At 28.7% G+C, this 16,460-nt stretch overlaps 2 protein-coding genes across 3 annotated transcripts; both read left to right on the top strand.

The window, feature by feature from the left end:
• The first annotated feature begins 542 nt into the window (after window positions 1-542).
• LOC114193648 (putative serine/threonine-protein kinase WNK11) lies at window positions 543-3,082 on the top strand. Of its 2 annotated transcripts, none has more exons than XM_028083533.2 (3): window positions 543-701; window positions 1,260-1,763; window positions 2,379-3,082. In XM_028083533.2, exons 2-3 carry the CDS (start codon window positions 1,260-1,262, stop codon window positions 2,778-2,780), a joined length of 906 nt encoding a protein of 301 aa, XP_027939334.1. In that variant the 5' UTR covers window positions 543-701; the 3' UTR covers window positions 2,781-3,082. The 2 variants fall into 2 exon arrangements, with proteins under 2 accessions (XP_027939334.1, XP_027939333.2); XM_028083532.2 differs by lacking the exon at window positions 543-701 and adding an exon at window positions 719-868.
• Window positions 3,083-6,268: 3,186 nt separating this feature from the next.
• LOC114193641 (putative inactive receptor kinase At4g23740) lies at window positions 6,269-8,728 on the top strand. The gene is made up of 2 exons (XM_028083518.2): window positions 6,269-7,475; window positions 7,846-8,728. Exons 1-2 carry the CDS (start codon window positions 6,326-6,328, stop codon window positions 8,505-8,507), a joined length of 1,812 nt encoding a protein of 603 aa, XP_027939319.2. The 5' UTR covers window positions 6,269-6,325; the 3' UTR covers window positions 8,508-8,728.
• Window positions 8,729-16,460: the final 7,732 nt, after the last annotated feature.

Here is a 16,460-nt window from a genome sequence, read left to right as displayed (position 1 = left end):
TAATATTTTTCTATGCTTCATATAAATAAATAAATAGAATATCACAAAGATACAATTATAGAACAAAACAAAACAAAAGTTATTTTCTATACATTATTATAATGTCATGTACATCTCCCATATGACCCATGCCATGACGAGTAAAATTGAAGAAGAAATGAATTTGTTAAATGATTGATTATTTTTCTAAATTCATTAATGTTTAAAAGTCATAAAATTTAAGCAATTCGAATTGAGTAAAATACACGTTGAAAACAGTAAATGCTGCGGATTTTTATTTACAAAATTTGAATACGGCATCTATTTAAAGAAAAATAAAGTTAATATTTTTCACTAACTATATTAAATTTAAACAATGAAACAATTTGCTTTAGAAAAAAAACGAAGATATCAATTTTTATATTACAACTAATTTAGTGCGCAAACCACCCCATTAGAATATGTAGAAAAAGTTGAATTTGAAAAAGATAAAATATAAAAGAAAACAAAAAATATTTTATAGTATGATTTAATTTGACATTTAATTCTTTCTATATAAATAGTCTAAGGTATACACGTTTCTGATCCCTCTCATTTATATTTTTATTTATTTTTTGTGAGAAGTTTGAGGTTGGAGCGTAGTCAGCTTCTTTTTTTCTGCCGAAAGCTGCAGAATTTCATGCTTTTTCTCCTTTGGGGTTCAGCAATCGGTTCTCTTCACGGTATTTAATCATCTTCTTCTTCTTTCATGCATTATATTCATTACCATTCTTCTCTTATAGTCGCATACTCACGTAGTTCACCAGATTTGAAGCTTTTTGCGTGTGTTTTCTTTTCTGTTTTACTTATGCCTGATAAATTATTGGATGATCTGTGTTCACAATTCCAGGTAGTATTCATGTCTCACATACTTGGTTTCATTGACTTTGTTGGGCAAATTCAAAAGTTTTGACTGCATGTTAAGTGAAGATGAATCAGAATTATGAACATTTGCTCACACTAAAGATAAAAAAAAAAAAAAAAAATCGTCGCTAATTTTAGGTTGTTGCATTTACTGGTAGATTTTTTTAAATTTTTTATCACTAATTTTATTTATTTTTGTTTATCTCGTGATATACAATAATTTCTGCAGTGTGAATTTTTCCATTTGAAAACTTTAAGGGGGTTTTGTTATAATTCGTTCCCTTTTACTCTTACGAAATTCTGTGGCGTGCTGAATTTGGTTTGATCTGATTTGATTTTGGTGTTGTTGAGGTTCTGATTAGTGTTGCATGTCACAGATGCCGTTTGTTAACCCTGACCCTTCAGACAAAGATTCTGAGCCCTTTGTTGAGACAGATCCAACTGGTCGCTATGGTAGATACAGTGAGTTGCTTGGGAGTGGTGCTGTGAAGAAAGTGTACCGTGCATTTGATCAGGAAGAAGGAATAGAGGTGGCTTGGAACCAAGTGAAGCTGAGGAACTTCTGTGATGACCCTACCATGGTGGATAGGCTTTACTCTGAAGTGAGATTGCTCAGAAGCTTGACCAACAAAAACATCATCGCACTTTACAGTGTGTGGAGGGATGACCAGCGCAACACTTTGAATTTCATCACTGAGGTTTGTACCAGTGGTGATTTGAGGGAGTATAGGAAGAGGCACAGGCATGTTTCCATGAAGGCCCTCAAGAAGTGGTCCAAGCAGATTCTGAAAGGGCTGAATTATCTGCACTTGCATGATCCCTGCATCATTCACAGAGATCTCAATTGCAGCAATGTGTTTGTCAATGGGAATACTGGCCAGGTGAACCCTTTTACTCAATCATCGTTTTTCCTTCAGTTACGTGTTTGATAAATTGACAAAGTGAAACTCGATACAAAAATAAAAGCATGAAAAATTTGAAAAATGGTTTTAATCTTTTTGTTTATTTATTAAATTAAATTGCCATTGATTCGAAGCGTTCGGTGTGACATCTAAGCCATTAACTCGACCAAGTTATTACGTCTCCTGTTTGCCTGACAAACAATCGAATACATTGTTCGTAGAATAACAATTTGATGACTACTTTTTTTTTCTTTTGTTCTAAAGTTTTGCTATTACTGGGTATATTGCTTTCCACCTAACATTTGTGTTTCTAAGCTTTTGATGTTTTATCAAGTTGTCCAATAACGTGTTATTATGTTTCAAAATCTAACTTTGAAAGGCGATAGAAGGGATGAAGATGAGATGGAAGAGAGTAAATAGGGGAATGAATTACGATAGTATAAGAAAGAACATGAGCAATGGAAAATAGTTTTCAAGCACCAGAAGCAAACAAGCCTTTAGCCACCTATCAAACCAGAAACAATCTTAATTATACTTCTATGAAATGACACTGTGTTTTTTTATTAATCTTTTTTTTTTCGTTGTTATTATCAGGTTAAGATTGGTGACTTGGGTTTGGCAGCAATTGTGGGCAGGAGCCATTGTGCTCACACTATTCTTGGCACACCAGAATTCATGGCTCCGGAGTTATATGATGAAGACTACACTGAGTTGGTGGACATTTATTCATTCGGCATGTGTTTGCTGGAAATGGTGACACTGGAGATTCCTTACAGTGAATGTGACAATGTTGCAAAGATATACAAGAAGGTGTGTTCTGGAGTTAGACCTGCAGCCCTGAACAAAGTGAAAGATCCAGAGGTGAAGGCCTTCATTGAGAAGTGCCTTGCTCAGCCAAGAGCAAGACCTTCTGCAGCTGAACTTCTCAAAGATCCCTTCTTTGATGAGATTGTTGATGATGACGAAAATGATGACTGTTCTTCTTCTCACCAGTAAAATTGTCCTCAGTCCTTACATTGATACAATATGTTGATTTGATGTAATGGTTCCTTAATTTGATTCACATACTTATTTAGTTTGCATATCAATTTGGGGCAGGCTAGAGACTGATTTATTTTTTTTCTCATTTGGCAAGCTGTGAAATTGGACAAGGATTGGGTTTGGGTAGCCAGGGGAGGGTTTGATTGGGGATGGTGTCATTTTGTACATAGGAAAATTTACAGTTGTGCAGCATATACTGAATGATGATTTGATTTGATTTGACAATAAATGCTAAAATATATGCAATCAGCAGTCAATAGTTGCGTGATGAAATATAAGCACATGAAAAATAATAACAGTGCTGACAATTTTTGAGGTTTAGAAAGAAAATTGTATTTTGAAAAGGTGCGTCGTCCCCTTTTGAACAAAGGAACATATGTTAACGATTTCGTCCAACCAAACCAAACCAAACATAAGATAACAATTCAGAATCTACTTTTATCATATATTATATATTTAAGTCTTCATCCATGAAAATAACAGAAGAAAACAATTTGTACTTTTTTTATCATGTGTATTCTTCAAAATGTTTATTCAAGTAAACTCCAAATTTACTAGCCTGAGGTTTCAAGTAATAAAACTTTGTAATCTGTTTGAATATCAAGAAGGTAGCACTTCAGTGTTTGTGATATAAACAATGGACCCTTTCCTTTCATTGTGATCTTCAATCAGGGAAATGAGATCTTGAAGCAATCAAAAGTAATGTGAAGGTGGAAAGGGTTTCATGAATTGTTTCGAGGGCAAAGAAAAAAGTGAAGTCAAGGGTTTGAACGCAATTTGAGCAGCAAGAAATGTGGTTGGATATAATAACTAGAACAAGCAAAAGGGGTTGTTCATATTTAAAAAATAGGAGCAAAGTTAAGCTTAATGATGAAGAGGAGTGGTGTGAACAAAAGGGTATTTAGATAGAAAAACATGTATCGTGCAACCCCACCATTTTTTGTTGGGGAATTATTGTAGTGACCCGTTGGGTGTACCACATCTTTTTTCTTCTTAAAGCAAATCCAGATTTTGACATTGACTTTTCAATCAAACCATTGTACTTTGCAAATTGCTCGTGAATTATCAAAGAACACTACCAGAATTTATTTTTTTTACCAACTTAGACCACTGATGAAGATTTTCTCAGTATTTATCTTCTCATATCAGAACAAGTGATATCAGAATGGTACTCTTCTTTTTCTGCATCAAAAGATGTACTCTTCTTACACAAAGAAAGTGATAAATTTTGAAAGAAAGAGTGTGTTTGCATAACTAACAACATGAATCAATGAATGTGTCCATTTTAAGCATTTCTGGTACATTTTGAGACCAGCTGCATTTGAGTAGAACCAGATACAATCATAAATCTTTGGTGGAGGGTTTTTCCTGTGGTCAATGTATAGATGATTTTTAGTTTTTTATTTACATGATGCTGTTTGACAAAACTAAACTAGGACAATTATTTTTTAAGTAGGTATATGATTGTGTAATGTTGTTTTGCATTCATTTTTCTTTATCTGTAACTTCTTTTTGCTTAATTTAAATCATTTCACTTTATTTCTATTTGTTTTTCTTATTCTTCCAGTTTCTTCCACTTTCTTTGAGATGTTTTTGTTCTTGTACTTGAACAATGTTTTTGCAGAGTGTAAAGTCAAAGAATGTTTTATACTGAATGATTGGTTGTTCATGTGGAGCATATTCATGGTATGCCAGTTGCTACTTATTCTAACCAGGTGTGTGACAGCTATTTGCCAAACTGTTGAGAAAAAAAAAATCATTTTATTTTCAATTATGAAACTTTTCAAATTTTACTCCAAAATAAGATGAAAGTTTCAAAAATTTTATTCTCTCATATTAAATATTTAAAATTAATTTCTAAATATATATGTTATATAAATATAATAGAAATTAATTATTCCATGTAAACCAATAGTTTAAAATTTAAATTGATTTGTCTAATAAAAGCATTTGAAAATATAGAAAATTTAAATTGAAATGATTCAAATTTTCTCAAAAAAATTTAAGTTCATCATCAAAACATAACATTAATATTAAGATACTGCAGATGTAATTGACTAGATAAGCTTTTATGTTATTGATTATTAAAATTAATTCCTCTGAAAACTAATTTCTTGGGACTAATCCCTTAACGTATGATATAAAATTGCTTCAACTTATCAATGATTTCAAGTGTAAATAAATACACATATATATTATTTCTTATTTGTTCTACTTCAATAAGGTTATTGTACATATGTAAAGATATGTTTGTCTGTTAAAAATATAAAGTGAGTGCTGTTTTCATTCAAAAGTTGAAGATTGTGATCAGAATATTAAATTAAAATATAATTTTTTTTAATTTATATTGATTTGATGTAGAAATTTTAATATGAAGTAAAGTATGTTATCTGTAACTTAATCTTTTCTATTCATTTCCTTTTATTTACTGTCTTCTTGTCTCGTTTCCCCCAAACAAGGCTTTCTTTTCTTTCCCTTTGTGTCTCATTTTTTTTTACCTATTGGACATAATCATAAGACTTAAAGAAAAGAATTTATTATATATATATATATATATATATATATATATATATATATATTAAAAAATAACTATGTATATGAAGAAGACATCATGATGTCTACAAACTTTCTAATTTTATTTTTTAGTTTTGTGTTTTGCCTTTAAAAATCTTAGCCGGCACACCTAAATATTACACAAAGAAATAAATAAAAGTTATTCTTTCTTTCTTACATGTGAAATCAATATATATATGTAATGGTTTGAGTTTGGGTTTTGACCATTGTGTCTTTAATATATTTGGAATTATTTCTTTACATTAAAATAACTCATTATTTTTCCATAATAAATTATGTTTTTGGTATATTAATTTGATTCCTAACATGATTATATGATCAAGAATTTCTTACATTTTATTCTTAAAGAATATATATATATATATATATATATATATATATGTATATATATATATATGTATATATATAAGAGATAATATTTATATGATGTCATTATTTACATATCATATGTCTTTATTATCTATCAAAGGTAAAATTTTGTATAAATAATGTTTCTGTTTATGAGATCCATTCATACAATTGCCAAAATTCATATAGAAACTGTTTCAATATATAGTAGTTTAAATTTAAAAATCAGATTGTTTTTAGTTAAAATCTCAAACTAAACACACTGTAAATTTTTACAAGTGTCTGTAAAATCACTTCCTAATAAATTCCAAGGATAAATATGCTTCATGACAAGATTTATTCTGATATCTTGGACTTTTGTTGTGAATTCCAATATACGTTCATTCATCACTTTTAACGTTTTAGATTGCATCTAGTGATTAACGATGTCTCGATTAGTTCAAGTAATACAAGTATCTATCGGTAGATTCTAAGAAGAGAAATGTCTTTATCTGATGCAAAAAATAGAAAAGCATGCAGCACTAGCACCATTCATTCTGATAACAGAAGAAGAAACTAACGAGGGAAGTTCACAGAAAATGCAGAACAAAAGAGGTTTTTCTATGTTGAGGCTAATTTTCTTTGCTACCCTTTTCTTTATCATAGAATGTGCACGAGGTGAGTTATCAGAATCTGAGTCTTTCTTCAATTTCCTGAGAGCAGTTGATCCACAAAACGTGCTTAACAAAACTACCTTGGTTGGATCATCATCACATTCGTGCTTTGTCAAGTTGAAAGGTGTAAGATGTGACTCAAATGCTACAAATATTGTACATATAAAGCTTGAGAACTTGAACCTAGGTGGCACAATTGATGCAGATTCACTATGCAGGCTCCGAAAGTTAAGAGTGGTGAGCTTGGCTAACAACAACATCAGAGGAACCATTCCACCTTCGATTTTGCATTGTACAAGGTTGACACATTTGAACTTAACCAGAAATCAATTGAGTGGAACTTTGCCAAAGGCCTTAACAAAATTGAAACATCTGAGGAACTTAGACATCTCCAATAACAACTTTTCTGGTATGATTCCTAGTAAACAACAATATAGGCGATTAGTTACTTATATTGTGACACCAAGTGTTAAGTTGGAAAACAATAGTACCAAAGAGGGGCTAAAAGAAAGTGACAAAAAAACAACACCAGATTCTTTATCAGACACTGCTGATAAAGCCAGAAAGTCTAAGAATTTGACTGAAACTTTGGTGGTGTTACTTCTGGGCACTGTGGTGCTTTTGTCATCCCTTTACTTTATGGTAAGAAAGTCATTAGATTTAACTGAAAGGAGAGAGGTAGTTAAAGAGAATCATGATGTGTCAAAGGCTCCATGTAAAGAAATTCAAGAGGTGATGAATAACCAAAAGGAAGGAGATTCTGAGCTTGTTTTCTTTGTTGAAGATCGTGAGAGGTTCACAATGGAGGACCTGCTTCGAGCCACTGCTGATTTGAGGAGTGAAGGCTTTTGCAGCAGCCTTTACAAGGTGAAACTGGAGAACAATGATCACTATGCAGTCAAAAGATTGAAGAACTTGCAGGTTTCCTTGGAAGAATTTGGTGAAACATTGAGGAAGATTAGTAACTTGAAGCATCAAAATATCCTCCCCCTTGTTGGTTATCGTTCCACCAGTGAAGAAAAATTCGTCATTTACAAATACCAGAACAATGGAAGCCTGCTTAATCTGTTAAACGGTATGTTTAGATTCAAACATTTCATCACTTCCAATACTCTTTATCACTTTCTCTGTAAATATGTTTCTGTTCTGCCTTGATCATTTGCACAACACTTGTTCAACCTCACATTACTACAGTAATACAAGGAACACTGATGCTAAAAAGGAGAACATTGATTATGTCATGATATAAAAGTCATTCAGCACTTAATGAGAACAAATTTTGCTAATCATTGCATCTGAAATATATCAAAAGTGGATAAAATTTATCAAAAGCATTTCATTTATTACTCTCTAAAGCATTAATGAAGTCATTTTAAGTAAGAATCATCTAACACACAGATAACGTAATAATAAGCTTTAAGTAACTGGTTTTGCTTTTGTGGCAGATTATATAGCAGATAGAAAAGATTTTCCATGGAAACTGCGTCTGAACATAGCATGTGGAATTGCAAGGGGTTTGGCCTTCATATATAAGAAGTTAGATGAGAAAGAAGAGGTGATTCCTCATGGAAATCTGAAGCCATCAAACATCCTTCTAGATGAGAACAACGAGCCAGTGATAAGTGAGCATGGTTTATCAAAATTCATGGACCCAAATAGAGGTTTTCTGTTTTCCTCTCAGGGATACACAGCTCCTGAAAAGAGCCTAACAGAAAAGGGTGATGTGTACAGTTTTGGAGTGATTCTGCTTGAACTGCTAACTGGGAAAAGCACAGAGATTAGCAGAATAGACCTTCCAAGATGGGTGAGATCCATGGTGAGGGAGGAATGGACAGGGGAAGTTTTTGACAAGGAAGTTAGGGAGAATGAGCATCAATGGGCGTTTCCTCTTCTGAACATAGCCCTCTTGTGTGTGTCACGGTTTCAAGAAACTAGGCCAACCACTGTGGATATTTTGCAGAAGATAGAGGAGATTATGGATCAACATGAACAATATCAGGAACGTTTTGCTTCCAAATGCTGTTCCAATGGATCCAACCGTGATGAGTGTTGTTCACTTCACAAAATCATACCTGAAACGTGGGATTCTCCAGGATCAAATTATTGATTTAACTTTATTAATGCTCTATATAGCATATTCACCTACTTATATATGTATATCATAAGGGCAACATCATCATCATCGTCTAGTACATGAACATGTGATCCTTTGTAGTGGTGTGTTTGTTACTTAGGAATTATAATGTGTTGTAGAACTATGCTTTTGTACTCATAGGTGCATGTTATTGTCTGTGAGTTTTTCTTAACTACATGTGATATATAAATGTGTCGAGAATCTAAATGAGTCTGACTCCAAATTAAGTAAAAATGAAAAAGTTGAACATCATACAATAAAAAAGACTCTAACTCATTTTGTTAAGATTTCCAGTTAGAAGTGATGTCAATTTCTTATATAAATTGAACTCATATCTCATGTTTGTACTTTTTTTATAATTAATCGTGGTGAAAGATAAGATGAAAGATAAGGCGATGTGTGTCTCTCATATAGATAAATATAGTTCAAATTGAATTTTAATAGGGAAAAAGTTATTTCATATCATTTGACTATCATTTCACAATTTCGCCTCAAGTTATAAAAAAAAAAATATCAAGATTTAGATTTAGATGTTAAAATATCAATATATACTAAAATATTGATAACTTTTATTTATCCAAGACCAAGAAGAGTGTGGCATGGTGGAGGCCATACTCAAGCTACATGAGTTTATGAACTTTTACACAGCTGAACAAATGATTAATGATATGCATGCCATGCTTTTGAAACTCATTGGGTTGAATTTTGAAAATCAATGAGCGAGTGCTAATGATAATCACTGCTACAAAAAGGAAAAGCAATGAAATAGTTAATTGAAGACTAATTATTATGTCTCTTCAAGTCAGTTCAATTGAAATTGCAAAACAATGAAATTCTGAGCGCATGAATTTGATCTTATTTGCCTTTTGAATACTTTTTATGAACATGTTTTGGTGGAACAAAATGCATTGAAGTACATGGGAAGATAATATTATAGTAGAGCTAAATGAGTTTTAGATAAAATAGATTCAAATTTTCCTTTCTCTTTAAGTATTTTATAATAGAATTATGGAACAAGATGAATTGTATTTTTTTTTAATTTTCGTATGATTTTGTTTTTATATTATTTTGTAACTCAATTGAGTTCTATCTTTTGTTAAATATTAGTTTCTTACGAATTAACCTGAATCTAATGAGTAATTAGTGATTTTTTCTTTATATTAAGGCTTGAGTTAATGTAATCTGATCCATATTTTATTTTTTTACTTAATTGGTTACTGTATTTTTTTACATAGAGATATTGTGATCCTTTATATGAAATGAGTTTTAATATTTTTAAGAGATAATCATGTCTAAGTTAAAATCTTTTTCTTCCTTTTCAACTCCTTTTGCTCCAATGACATAATTTTATTAAGATTACATCTTTCATATTCAAGATCTTTATTTTTGTCTACCGCATCGTCAAATATGGACACATAAACTCAAGTTGTGATTTTTTAATTCGTTATCATAATCCTAAGGACGATGATGTTGTCGAAAAAAAAAATCACATTGTCTCTATACAAAAAGTTTAGAAACTCCATTAAATATAGAAACTAAATTACTAATTAAATATTTCATTAGACTACATGTGTTCACATTAACTTTATTTAACAAAAGTTGAAACCACAATGAGTCAAAAAATGATATAAAGAACAAAACAAATAAAATACCTAAATATAGATTCTAAATTACTAATTAATTTTTTTATTTTATATATTTGAATAAAAATTATGAAAATAACTCTTCTTATTCTTATTAAATATTTTAGATTGAACATAAAAATGAGGTATTTTTATTGTTCAAGTCATTTTCATATATTTAAAACCTGAAATTTCTAAGATACGTGTATTAAAATATAATGATATGAATAAAATTTAAGATTCCAAATCTTAAATAAGACCTTCAGCCATAATTATGGAATAACATTCTTTTTTTCATTTTTACTAACACAAACTTTCAATATATTTTGATTCACATTCTAAATAGATTTATTACTTATAAGTTGAGATATACTTATAAAAGATATGATCTTTAACATTAAATCTTAAGATTTAGAGTTTGTAAGTCTCTCAATCTTCTCATTTTTTATTATTTTCAACTCATATCTACATTACTAACTACAAGTAAATTAAAATATTATAAAATAACCATTTCCATGAATATGACTTTGCAGCACGTGTAGTGCTAGTGCAAGAAAGTGAAGTACACAGAAGAAGTAAGTGATTTAAATATATTTGCTGCTAAAGTTCACTCATTGATGAGAGTGTTTTCCGTAGTTTTGTTTCCAAAATTGTTCTCACAAAGGATGTTTATTGCAACATAGGATAAACCTAACTTATAATAATTTATGTAATAACTTTTATACATGACGATTGTAGTTATTAATGAAGTCAAAAGTTGTGATTTTGGTTTTAGGTTCCAAGGTGTGTTATTGTTCATAAATTGTGTTTGAGTTTTTGTAGTAAGTATTTCATGCTTATAAATTGAAGTAAAAACCCTACTTCAAAATGTTCGTTGGTTTGGAAGTTGTCAACCTAGGCATATTAATTATACCTAAATTCCACATAATATTATAAGGTTTTAAATAGAACTGACAATATAGGATAGGTTATGACATTCACCTATAGCCGACTGTGAAAAAGTGATGACTTAGATATTTAAGTGTGTTAACTTCCATAGATTTATCTCATTTTACAATATGCATAATATGTGTTAAATTATTTATTCATTACTTTATTAATACAATTTATTTTCTAAATTTAATTTCATAATATACTTTAATATATGTTTTAAATATTATGTTTGCTCATTTTTTTTATTAGAAGTAAATTATTAAAATATTATTTCAATTATTATACTTGCATTAAAATTATAATATAAATATTAAAAGTGTTGCAGAAGATATTATTGATTTATTTTATGTTTTGAAATTTATTTGATCAGAAATAGAATGACAATATGGGACGAGTCATGTGGACTAGTCCGCAAGTCCATAAGAAAAAGTGAGGAGTGGACTGAGTATTTTAGTATGCAAACCCATTTAGGTTTGCTTTGTATAATCCACGTATTGCACAAGCCAATGTCACGGCAAGGCAAGGTAGCCCACATTGCATGGATTTACTTCAAAATGCATCTATAATTTATATTTTATGTTGGGATGACAAAAATACTTATGTTCGTGGGTAGCAAGTATTTTAATACCAGTTTATACAAATGTTGGGTATGAGTATCATATTATCCGTAGTTGTGGATATCCGTTATCTGTAAAAATATATATATATATATATATATATATATATATATATATATATATATATATAATTTATATTTTATTAAATAAAATATAATTAAATAAAAAAAATTAATCTATATTTTATTAGGTTAAATTTAATTAAAATTAAAATTTTCATTTTATTTTATATTTTTTGTAATTTTATTTTAAAAATCTATAAAATATTTTCTTTTAAATATTCACAAGTATCAACTGGAAAAAAACACAGGGAGGGCCGATGTATTGAGCTCGCTGACCCACGAAAGCCCGACCGATATAGCTCGTAGCTCGTGCAAGCCAAAGGTGGGATGGAACTGACCTGACCCGTAAACCCACATAATCTAACACTCTTAAACATCAAATGTAAATTCAAGTGTAAACCAGTTTTTGAACTTTTTTGAATAGTTTGGACTATTTCTTATTGGACTGCTTTTTATTGGACTATTACATTGTTTTTTATCATTGAGATGTAGCTACTTTGCACCATGTCTAGGACTTGTTATATCATAGAATATAGCTTTGTTGAACTTGTAGAATATTATTCTCTTCCAACGGTCTTTATGAAATATTTTATCTTCAAATTAATTTGATCAATCCATGTGTGGCTTTGAATTTTTAAAATTATTTAAATGTACCAATTTAATTTTTAAAATTATGATGCTCCAAAAATGTGGGTTAACTCGCGGGCCTATGGGCCAAAAGTAATGTGGAGCGAACCACGTATTTCAGCTCATGTTTTCTCTACGGGCTAGGCCGGCCTGCATTGTCACTCCTAGGTATCTACATGTTTTTATAATCCGCTGGTATTTTTAAACGGATATCCAACAGACAATCGTGCGAATAAAGGATTGAATTTCTTTGTGTGGATCGGGTAATAGATAAATCCTATTTTTATCCCTAATTGTGTCCATTCATAGGAGTATTGTTTAAATTTGTCATTAATTAAGTTTATTTTTTATAAGATGTTCAATTCTTAATTTATTTGACATCTTTAAATACTTGAAAATTATTTTTTGTTGTTGTTTTAGTTATATACATATTGTATAAAATTTCTATTAAACTTATACTTAAAAATTAAAAATTAAAAATATTACTTATTTTAAAAAGTAGCCTTATATAATTTATTATTACTACTAACTTAATTAAAAAATATAAGAGAATTAAATTGTGCACCTCATATTTTATATGTTATCCAATCAACATGCCTCCTGATAATAAGTTAAAATAGGACAAATCAATCTCTAGTCACAAGCTTGAACTCATACTAGACTATTGAAACATATTGAGCAAATATTCTTCCATATTGAAACATCTTATAAAAGAACTTAATTCAAAATGATTCCTGTTTCGTAAATTAGTAATAAAAGAAGAAGTAACGGTGGGATTCTAGTTCTGTGTTTAATACGTAGGTACATCTAAAATTTAATATGTATAAAGTTTTGGCTAAAAAATTAGGAACAAAATCTAACTGTTTATTACACTTAAATCAAATATTATACGCTTTGAATTGTAGTTTTAATATAATTGATCCACGATAACAAGTTTAAATTTTCAATTTAATAATCATTATAAAAAATCTCAACACAAATTATTTATTTAACAATCTTTTATCAAAATAATTTTATAAAAAAATATATTCGTACAGGACTCAATCAATTGTATTCCTAATCTAATTATAAATATATATATATATATATATATATATATACTTAGTTCTATAATTATTTTTTAAAGTTTTTAATTGATTAATCAGTGTCTTATAAAATAATTTAAAATTATTGTTATTTTGATATATTAAATATTACTGTATAATTATCAATTAAAAATTAATAAATAATTTTAATCATATATATTACAACATTATTATATATTTATATATTTTAAAAAAACAGTTTTAATATTATTCGTATTTTAATTTTTAATTAAAAAAATGGTTGATGGCTCTGTCAATTTAATGCATCACATCAAGATAAGTTAGACCAATTTTTTATTTACACTTTTAGTAATAATATATATTATAGATTTAATATCACTTTTGTTTTAGTATTAATAATTAGTCAATGTGTTTTTTAATTCTATATAGTTTCAATATTTATTATTTGAAAGAGTCAACATAGTCTCTTTTAGATCAACGTTAATTTTGTTAAAGGATAATTATTTGATAGAGTGTTATATTTGTATATTTGTAAAAAGAAAAACGTTTCTATTATTCTAATAAGTCATCATCCTCTAACAATAACTAACATTAATTAACATTAATGTAACCCAAAAAATCAAGATTTTTTCTAATAAATATTAAAATCACATTGAATAAAAAATAAACTAAAAAAATATTGAGCAATTGTTACGTATAAAGATCAAATGAAGTATTAAGACAATTGTCATCCGAATATGAAACTTTTAAATACACCAAACAATTTATTACCCAAATTATTAAATTTGAAGGATGTGTCTAAAGGGTGTTTAGGAGATAGAGTTCTTGGAAAATAACATCTTACTACGAGAAAATTTTAAAAAAATATAATTAGGGAAATACAACACTAATAAAATATGAATTCAACTTATACATAACATATTAACATTATTTTTAAGTTAAAATTTTAAGACGATAAATTTATAAGTCTTTATTATTATATGATGCTCAACTTCATATTTTGATTCGAGATTTAAATTTAGATTTATATTTATTTAGTTTAATTAGTGGGATAGTATCCACTTTCGTTCATATGTGTCAGTTTATTAGCCGTTCTCAAAATGTATCAATTGAAACCCAACTTTTGAAAAGATATCTCAATTAGGTTATTTTCAGCAACAAATTAATTAAGTTAACGATTTTAATAATTTTGGTTTGAAAGAAACCAAGAAACTTGATTAAAACCCTTTTTAAAAAGTTAGAATTCTATTGACACATCTTTAAAACCGATTACAATTATATCTAAACAAAAGTAAGTATCATCTTTCTAATTAAATCTATTTATTTCTCTTCAAAGAGGTCAAACTTAACTTTCCCTCTTGTATTTATTGGTCTTTGCAGTGTTGATTCCTTCAAGACATGTTTCTGATCCACACATGTAGCAACTGTCATGGGTAGTGGCCTCAAACTGCAGGTAAAAGGGAACAATGATGATTCAGTCTTAAAATCTTTACTCGTTTCATTTTCATTTTCAAAGTGCATAAACTGAAAATATCATTTTTTTTTTCGATATTTGTTACACGAAGTTTTGAAAATGAAAAAAGGAAAAAGATGAATGATAATAATGTGAATGTGTAATGATTAGATTGTACGTTATGATGGGTTTGTTTTGGAAAAAATCCAAGGTAAGAGGTTATAGTGTAGTTCAGCTGCAAATATTGTAACTCTGCCTACACCTTTTAGAGTAGCTTTCAAGGTCTCCATGCATCATATCACCCTAGAAAATATGTTACCAACCATTCTTTCTTTTCCTTCATTTTTCAACTTTCTTTTAACTCATTCTTCATTCTTCACACAACATAACATAATAATGAATCCATAGACTTTAATTCAATTTAGTCTTCCTTCATGCTAATCTACTATTTCTAGACTTTCTTATGTTGCTTTTGTTTCCTACTTTTTAATCTAGATGAATGAATTTATTTTGCTGATATAATTAATATAATTTTAATGTTAATTTTGATAAAATATTTTTAATTCATTTCAAAAAATTCAATAAAAAATAATTATTACATTATTTTAAAACAAGGATAAAATTGAATTAATTTTCATAAATTAGAATCAAATTAAGATTAGAATACCAACTTAATATTTTTGAACGAAATTATAAACATAATTGAACCGTTTTAAAAAGTATAAAATAATATTAAATAAATAAAAAAGAAATTAAATTATTATTTTAAATATAAGGATAAAAAAGGTTGTTAAAAAGTCTTTAAATTTGGTAATTTTGAAAATTTTATTTTTTGATCTCAACATTTAGTAAATATATTGGAGGTGGGGTTTCTAGAATTATTGACATAAAAAAAGGTTGTGGGTGTTGTTTTGTTATTGGGTGTTATTGTAATGACACAAACGTTGTTGGTTTTTGCTTTGTTTATAGGAATTACCCGTTGGATTGCATTGCACTTTCAGTTGGTTCCTCCATCAAAACTCATTCAATTTTTTAAAATTAAATAAGCACATAAGTTGATGCTCCATCTACTCCCACCATAACCTAACATTTTTCATATATCTTTTTTCACTTTATATCCTTAAAAATTTTGTGAAAATGTGAGACATTCATAGCTAAGTTTGTCATTATTTTTATTTTCTTCAACCATGGTTAGTGTGATGTTAAAGCTGAATATAAATTTCAATGACGAAAAATGCTTATGACCATAGATTTAAAACGTTTTTTATTTTTTATGAGTAAAAGCCAAAAAAATAAAAAATAAAACCCTATAATTTGAAGGGTAACGTACACATTCTATGGCTTTACTATTTCCAATCCAATGATTTGCTTCCTACGTAATGCATATACCATTCCATATCCAAAAACAAAAATAGTTAATAAGTTATAATTTGTGTTCAATTTTAGCAAACTACGTTATCAAAATCTAAAACACGATTTTGTACCCAAAAATCATGGAGTTTGTTTCTTTGCTTTAAAAAAACATTTTTTTAACTGACTTCATTTCCAACTCGAAACAACATGTTT

This window comes from Vigna unguiculata, chromosome 8 (assembly GCF_037176805.1).
Source record: "Vigna unguiculata cultivar grain cowpea cultivar isolate G323 ecotype 2 chromosome 8, ASM3717680v1, whole genome shotgun sequence".
NCBI lineage: Eukaryota > Viridiplantae > Streptophyta > Magnoliopsida > Fabales > Fabaceae > Vigna > Vigna unguiculata.
This window is presented reverse-complemented; position numbering and strand designations above follow the sequence as displayed.

Bases quoted from the DNA above. Each gene is read 5' to 3' on its own strand.
- LOC114193641 (XM_028083518.2), top strand. From the start codon at position 6,326: ATGCAGAACAAAAGAGGTTTTTCTATGTTGAGGCTAATTTTCTTTGCT. The intron at 7,476-7,845 runs GTATGTTTAGAT...CTTTTGTGGCAG, and splicing joins CCTGCTTAATCTGTTAAACG to ATTATATAGCAGATAGAAAA.
- LOC114193648 (XM_028083532.2), top strand. From the start codon at position 728: ATGCATTATATTCATTACCATTCTTCTCTTATAGTCGCATACTCACGT. The intron at 869-1,259 runs GTAGTATTCATG...TGCATGTCACAG, and splicing joins ATCTGTGTTCACAATTCCAG to ATGCCGTTTGTTAACCCTGA. The intron at 1,764-2,378 runs GTGAACCCTTTT...TGTTATTATCAG, and splicing joins TCAATGGGAATACTGGCCAG to GTTAAGATTGGTGACTTGGG.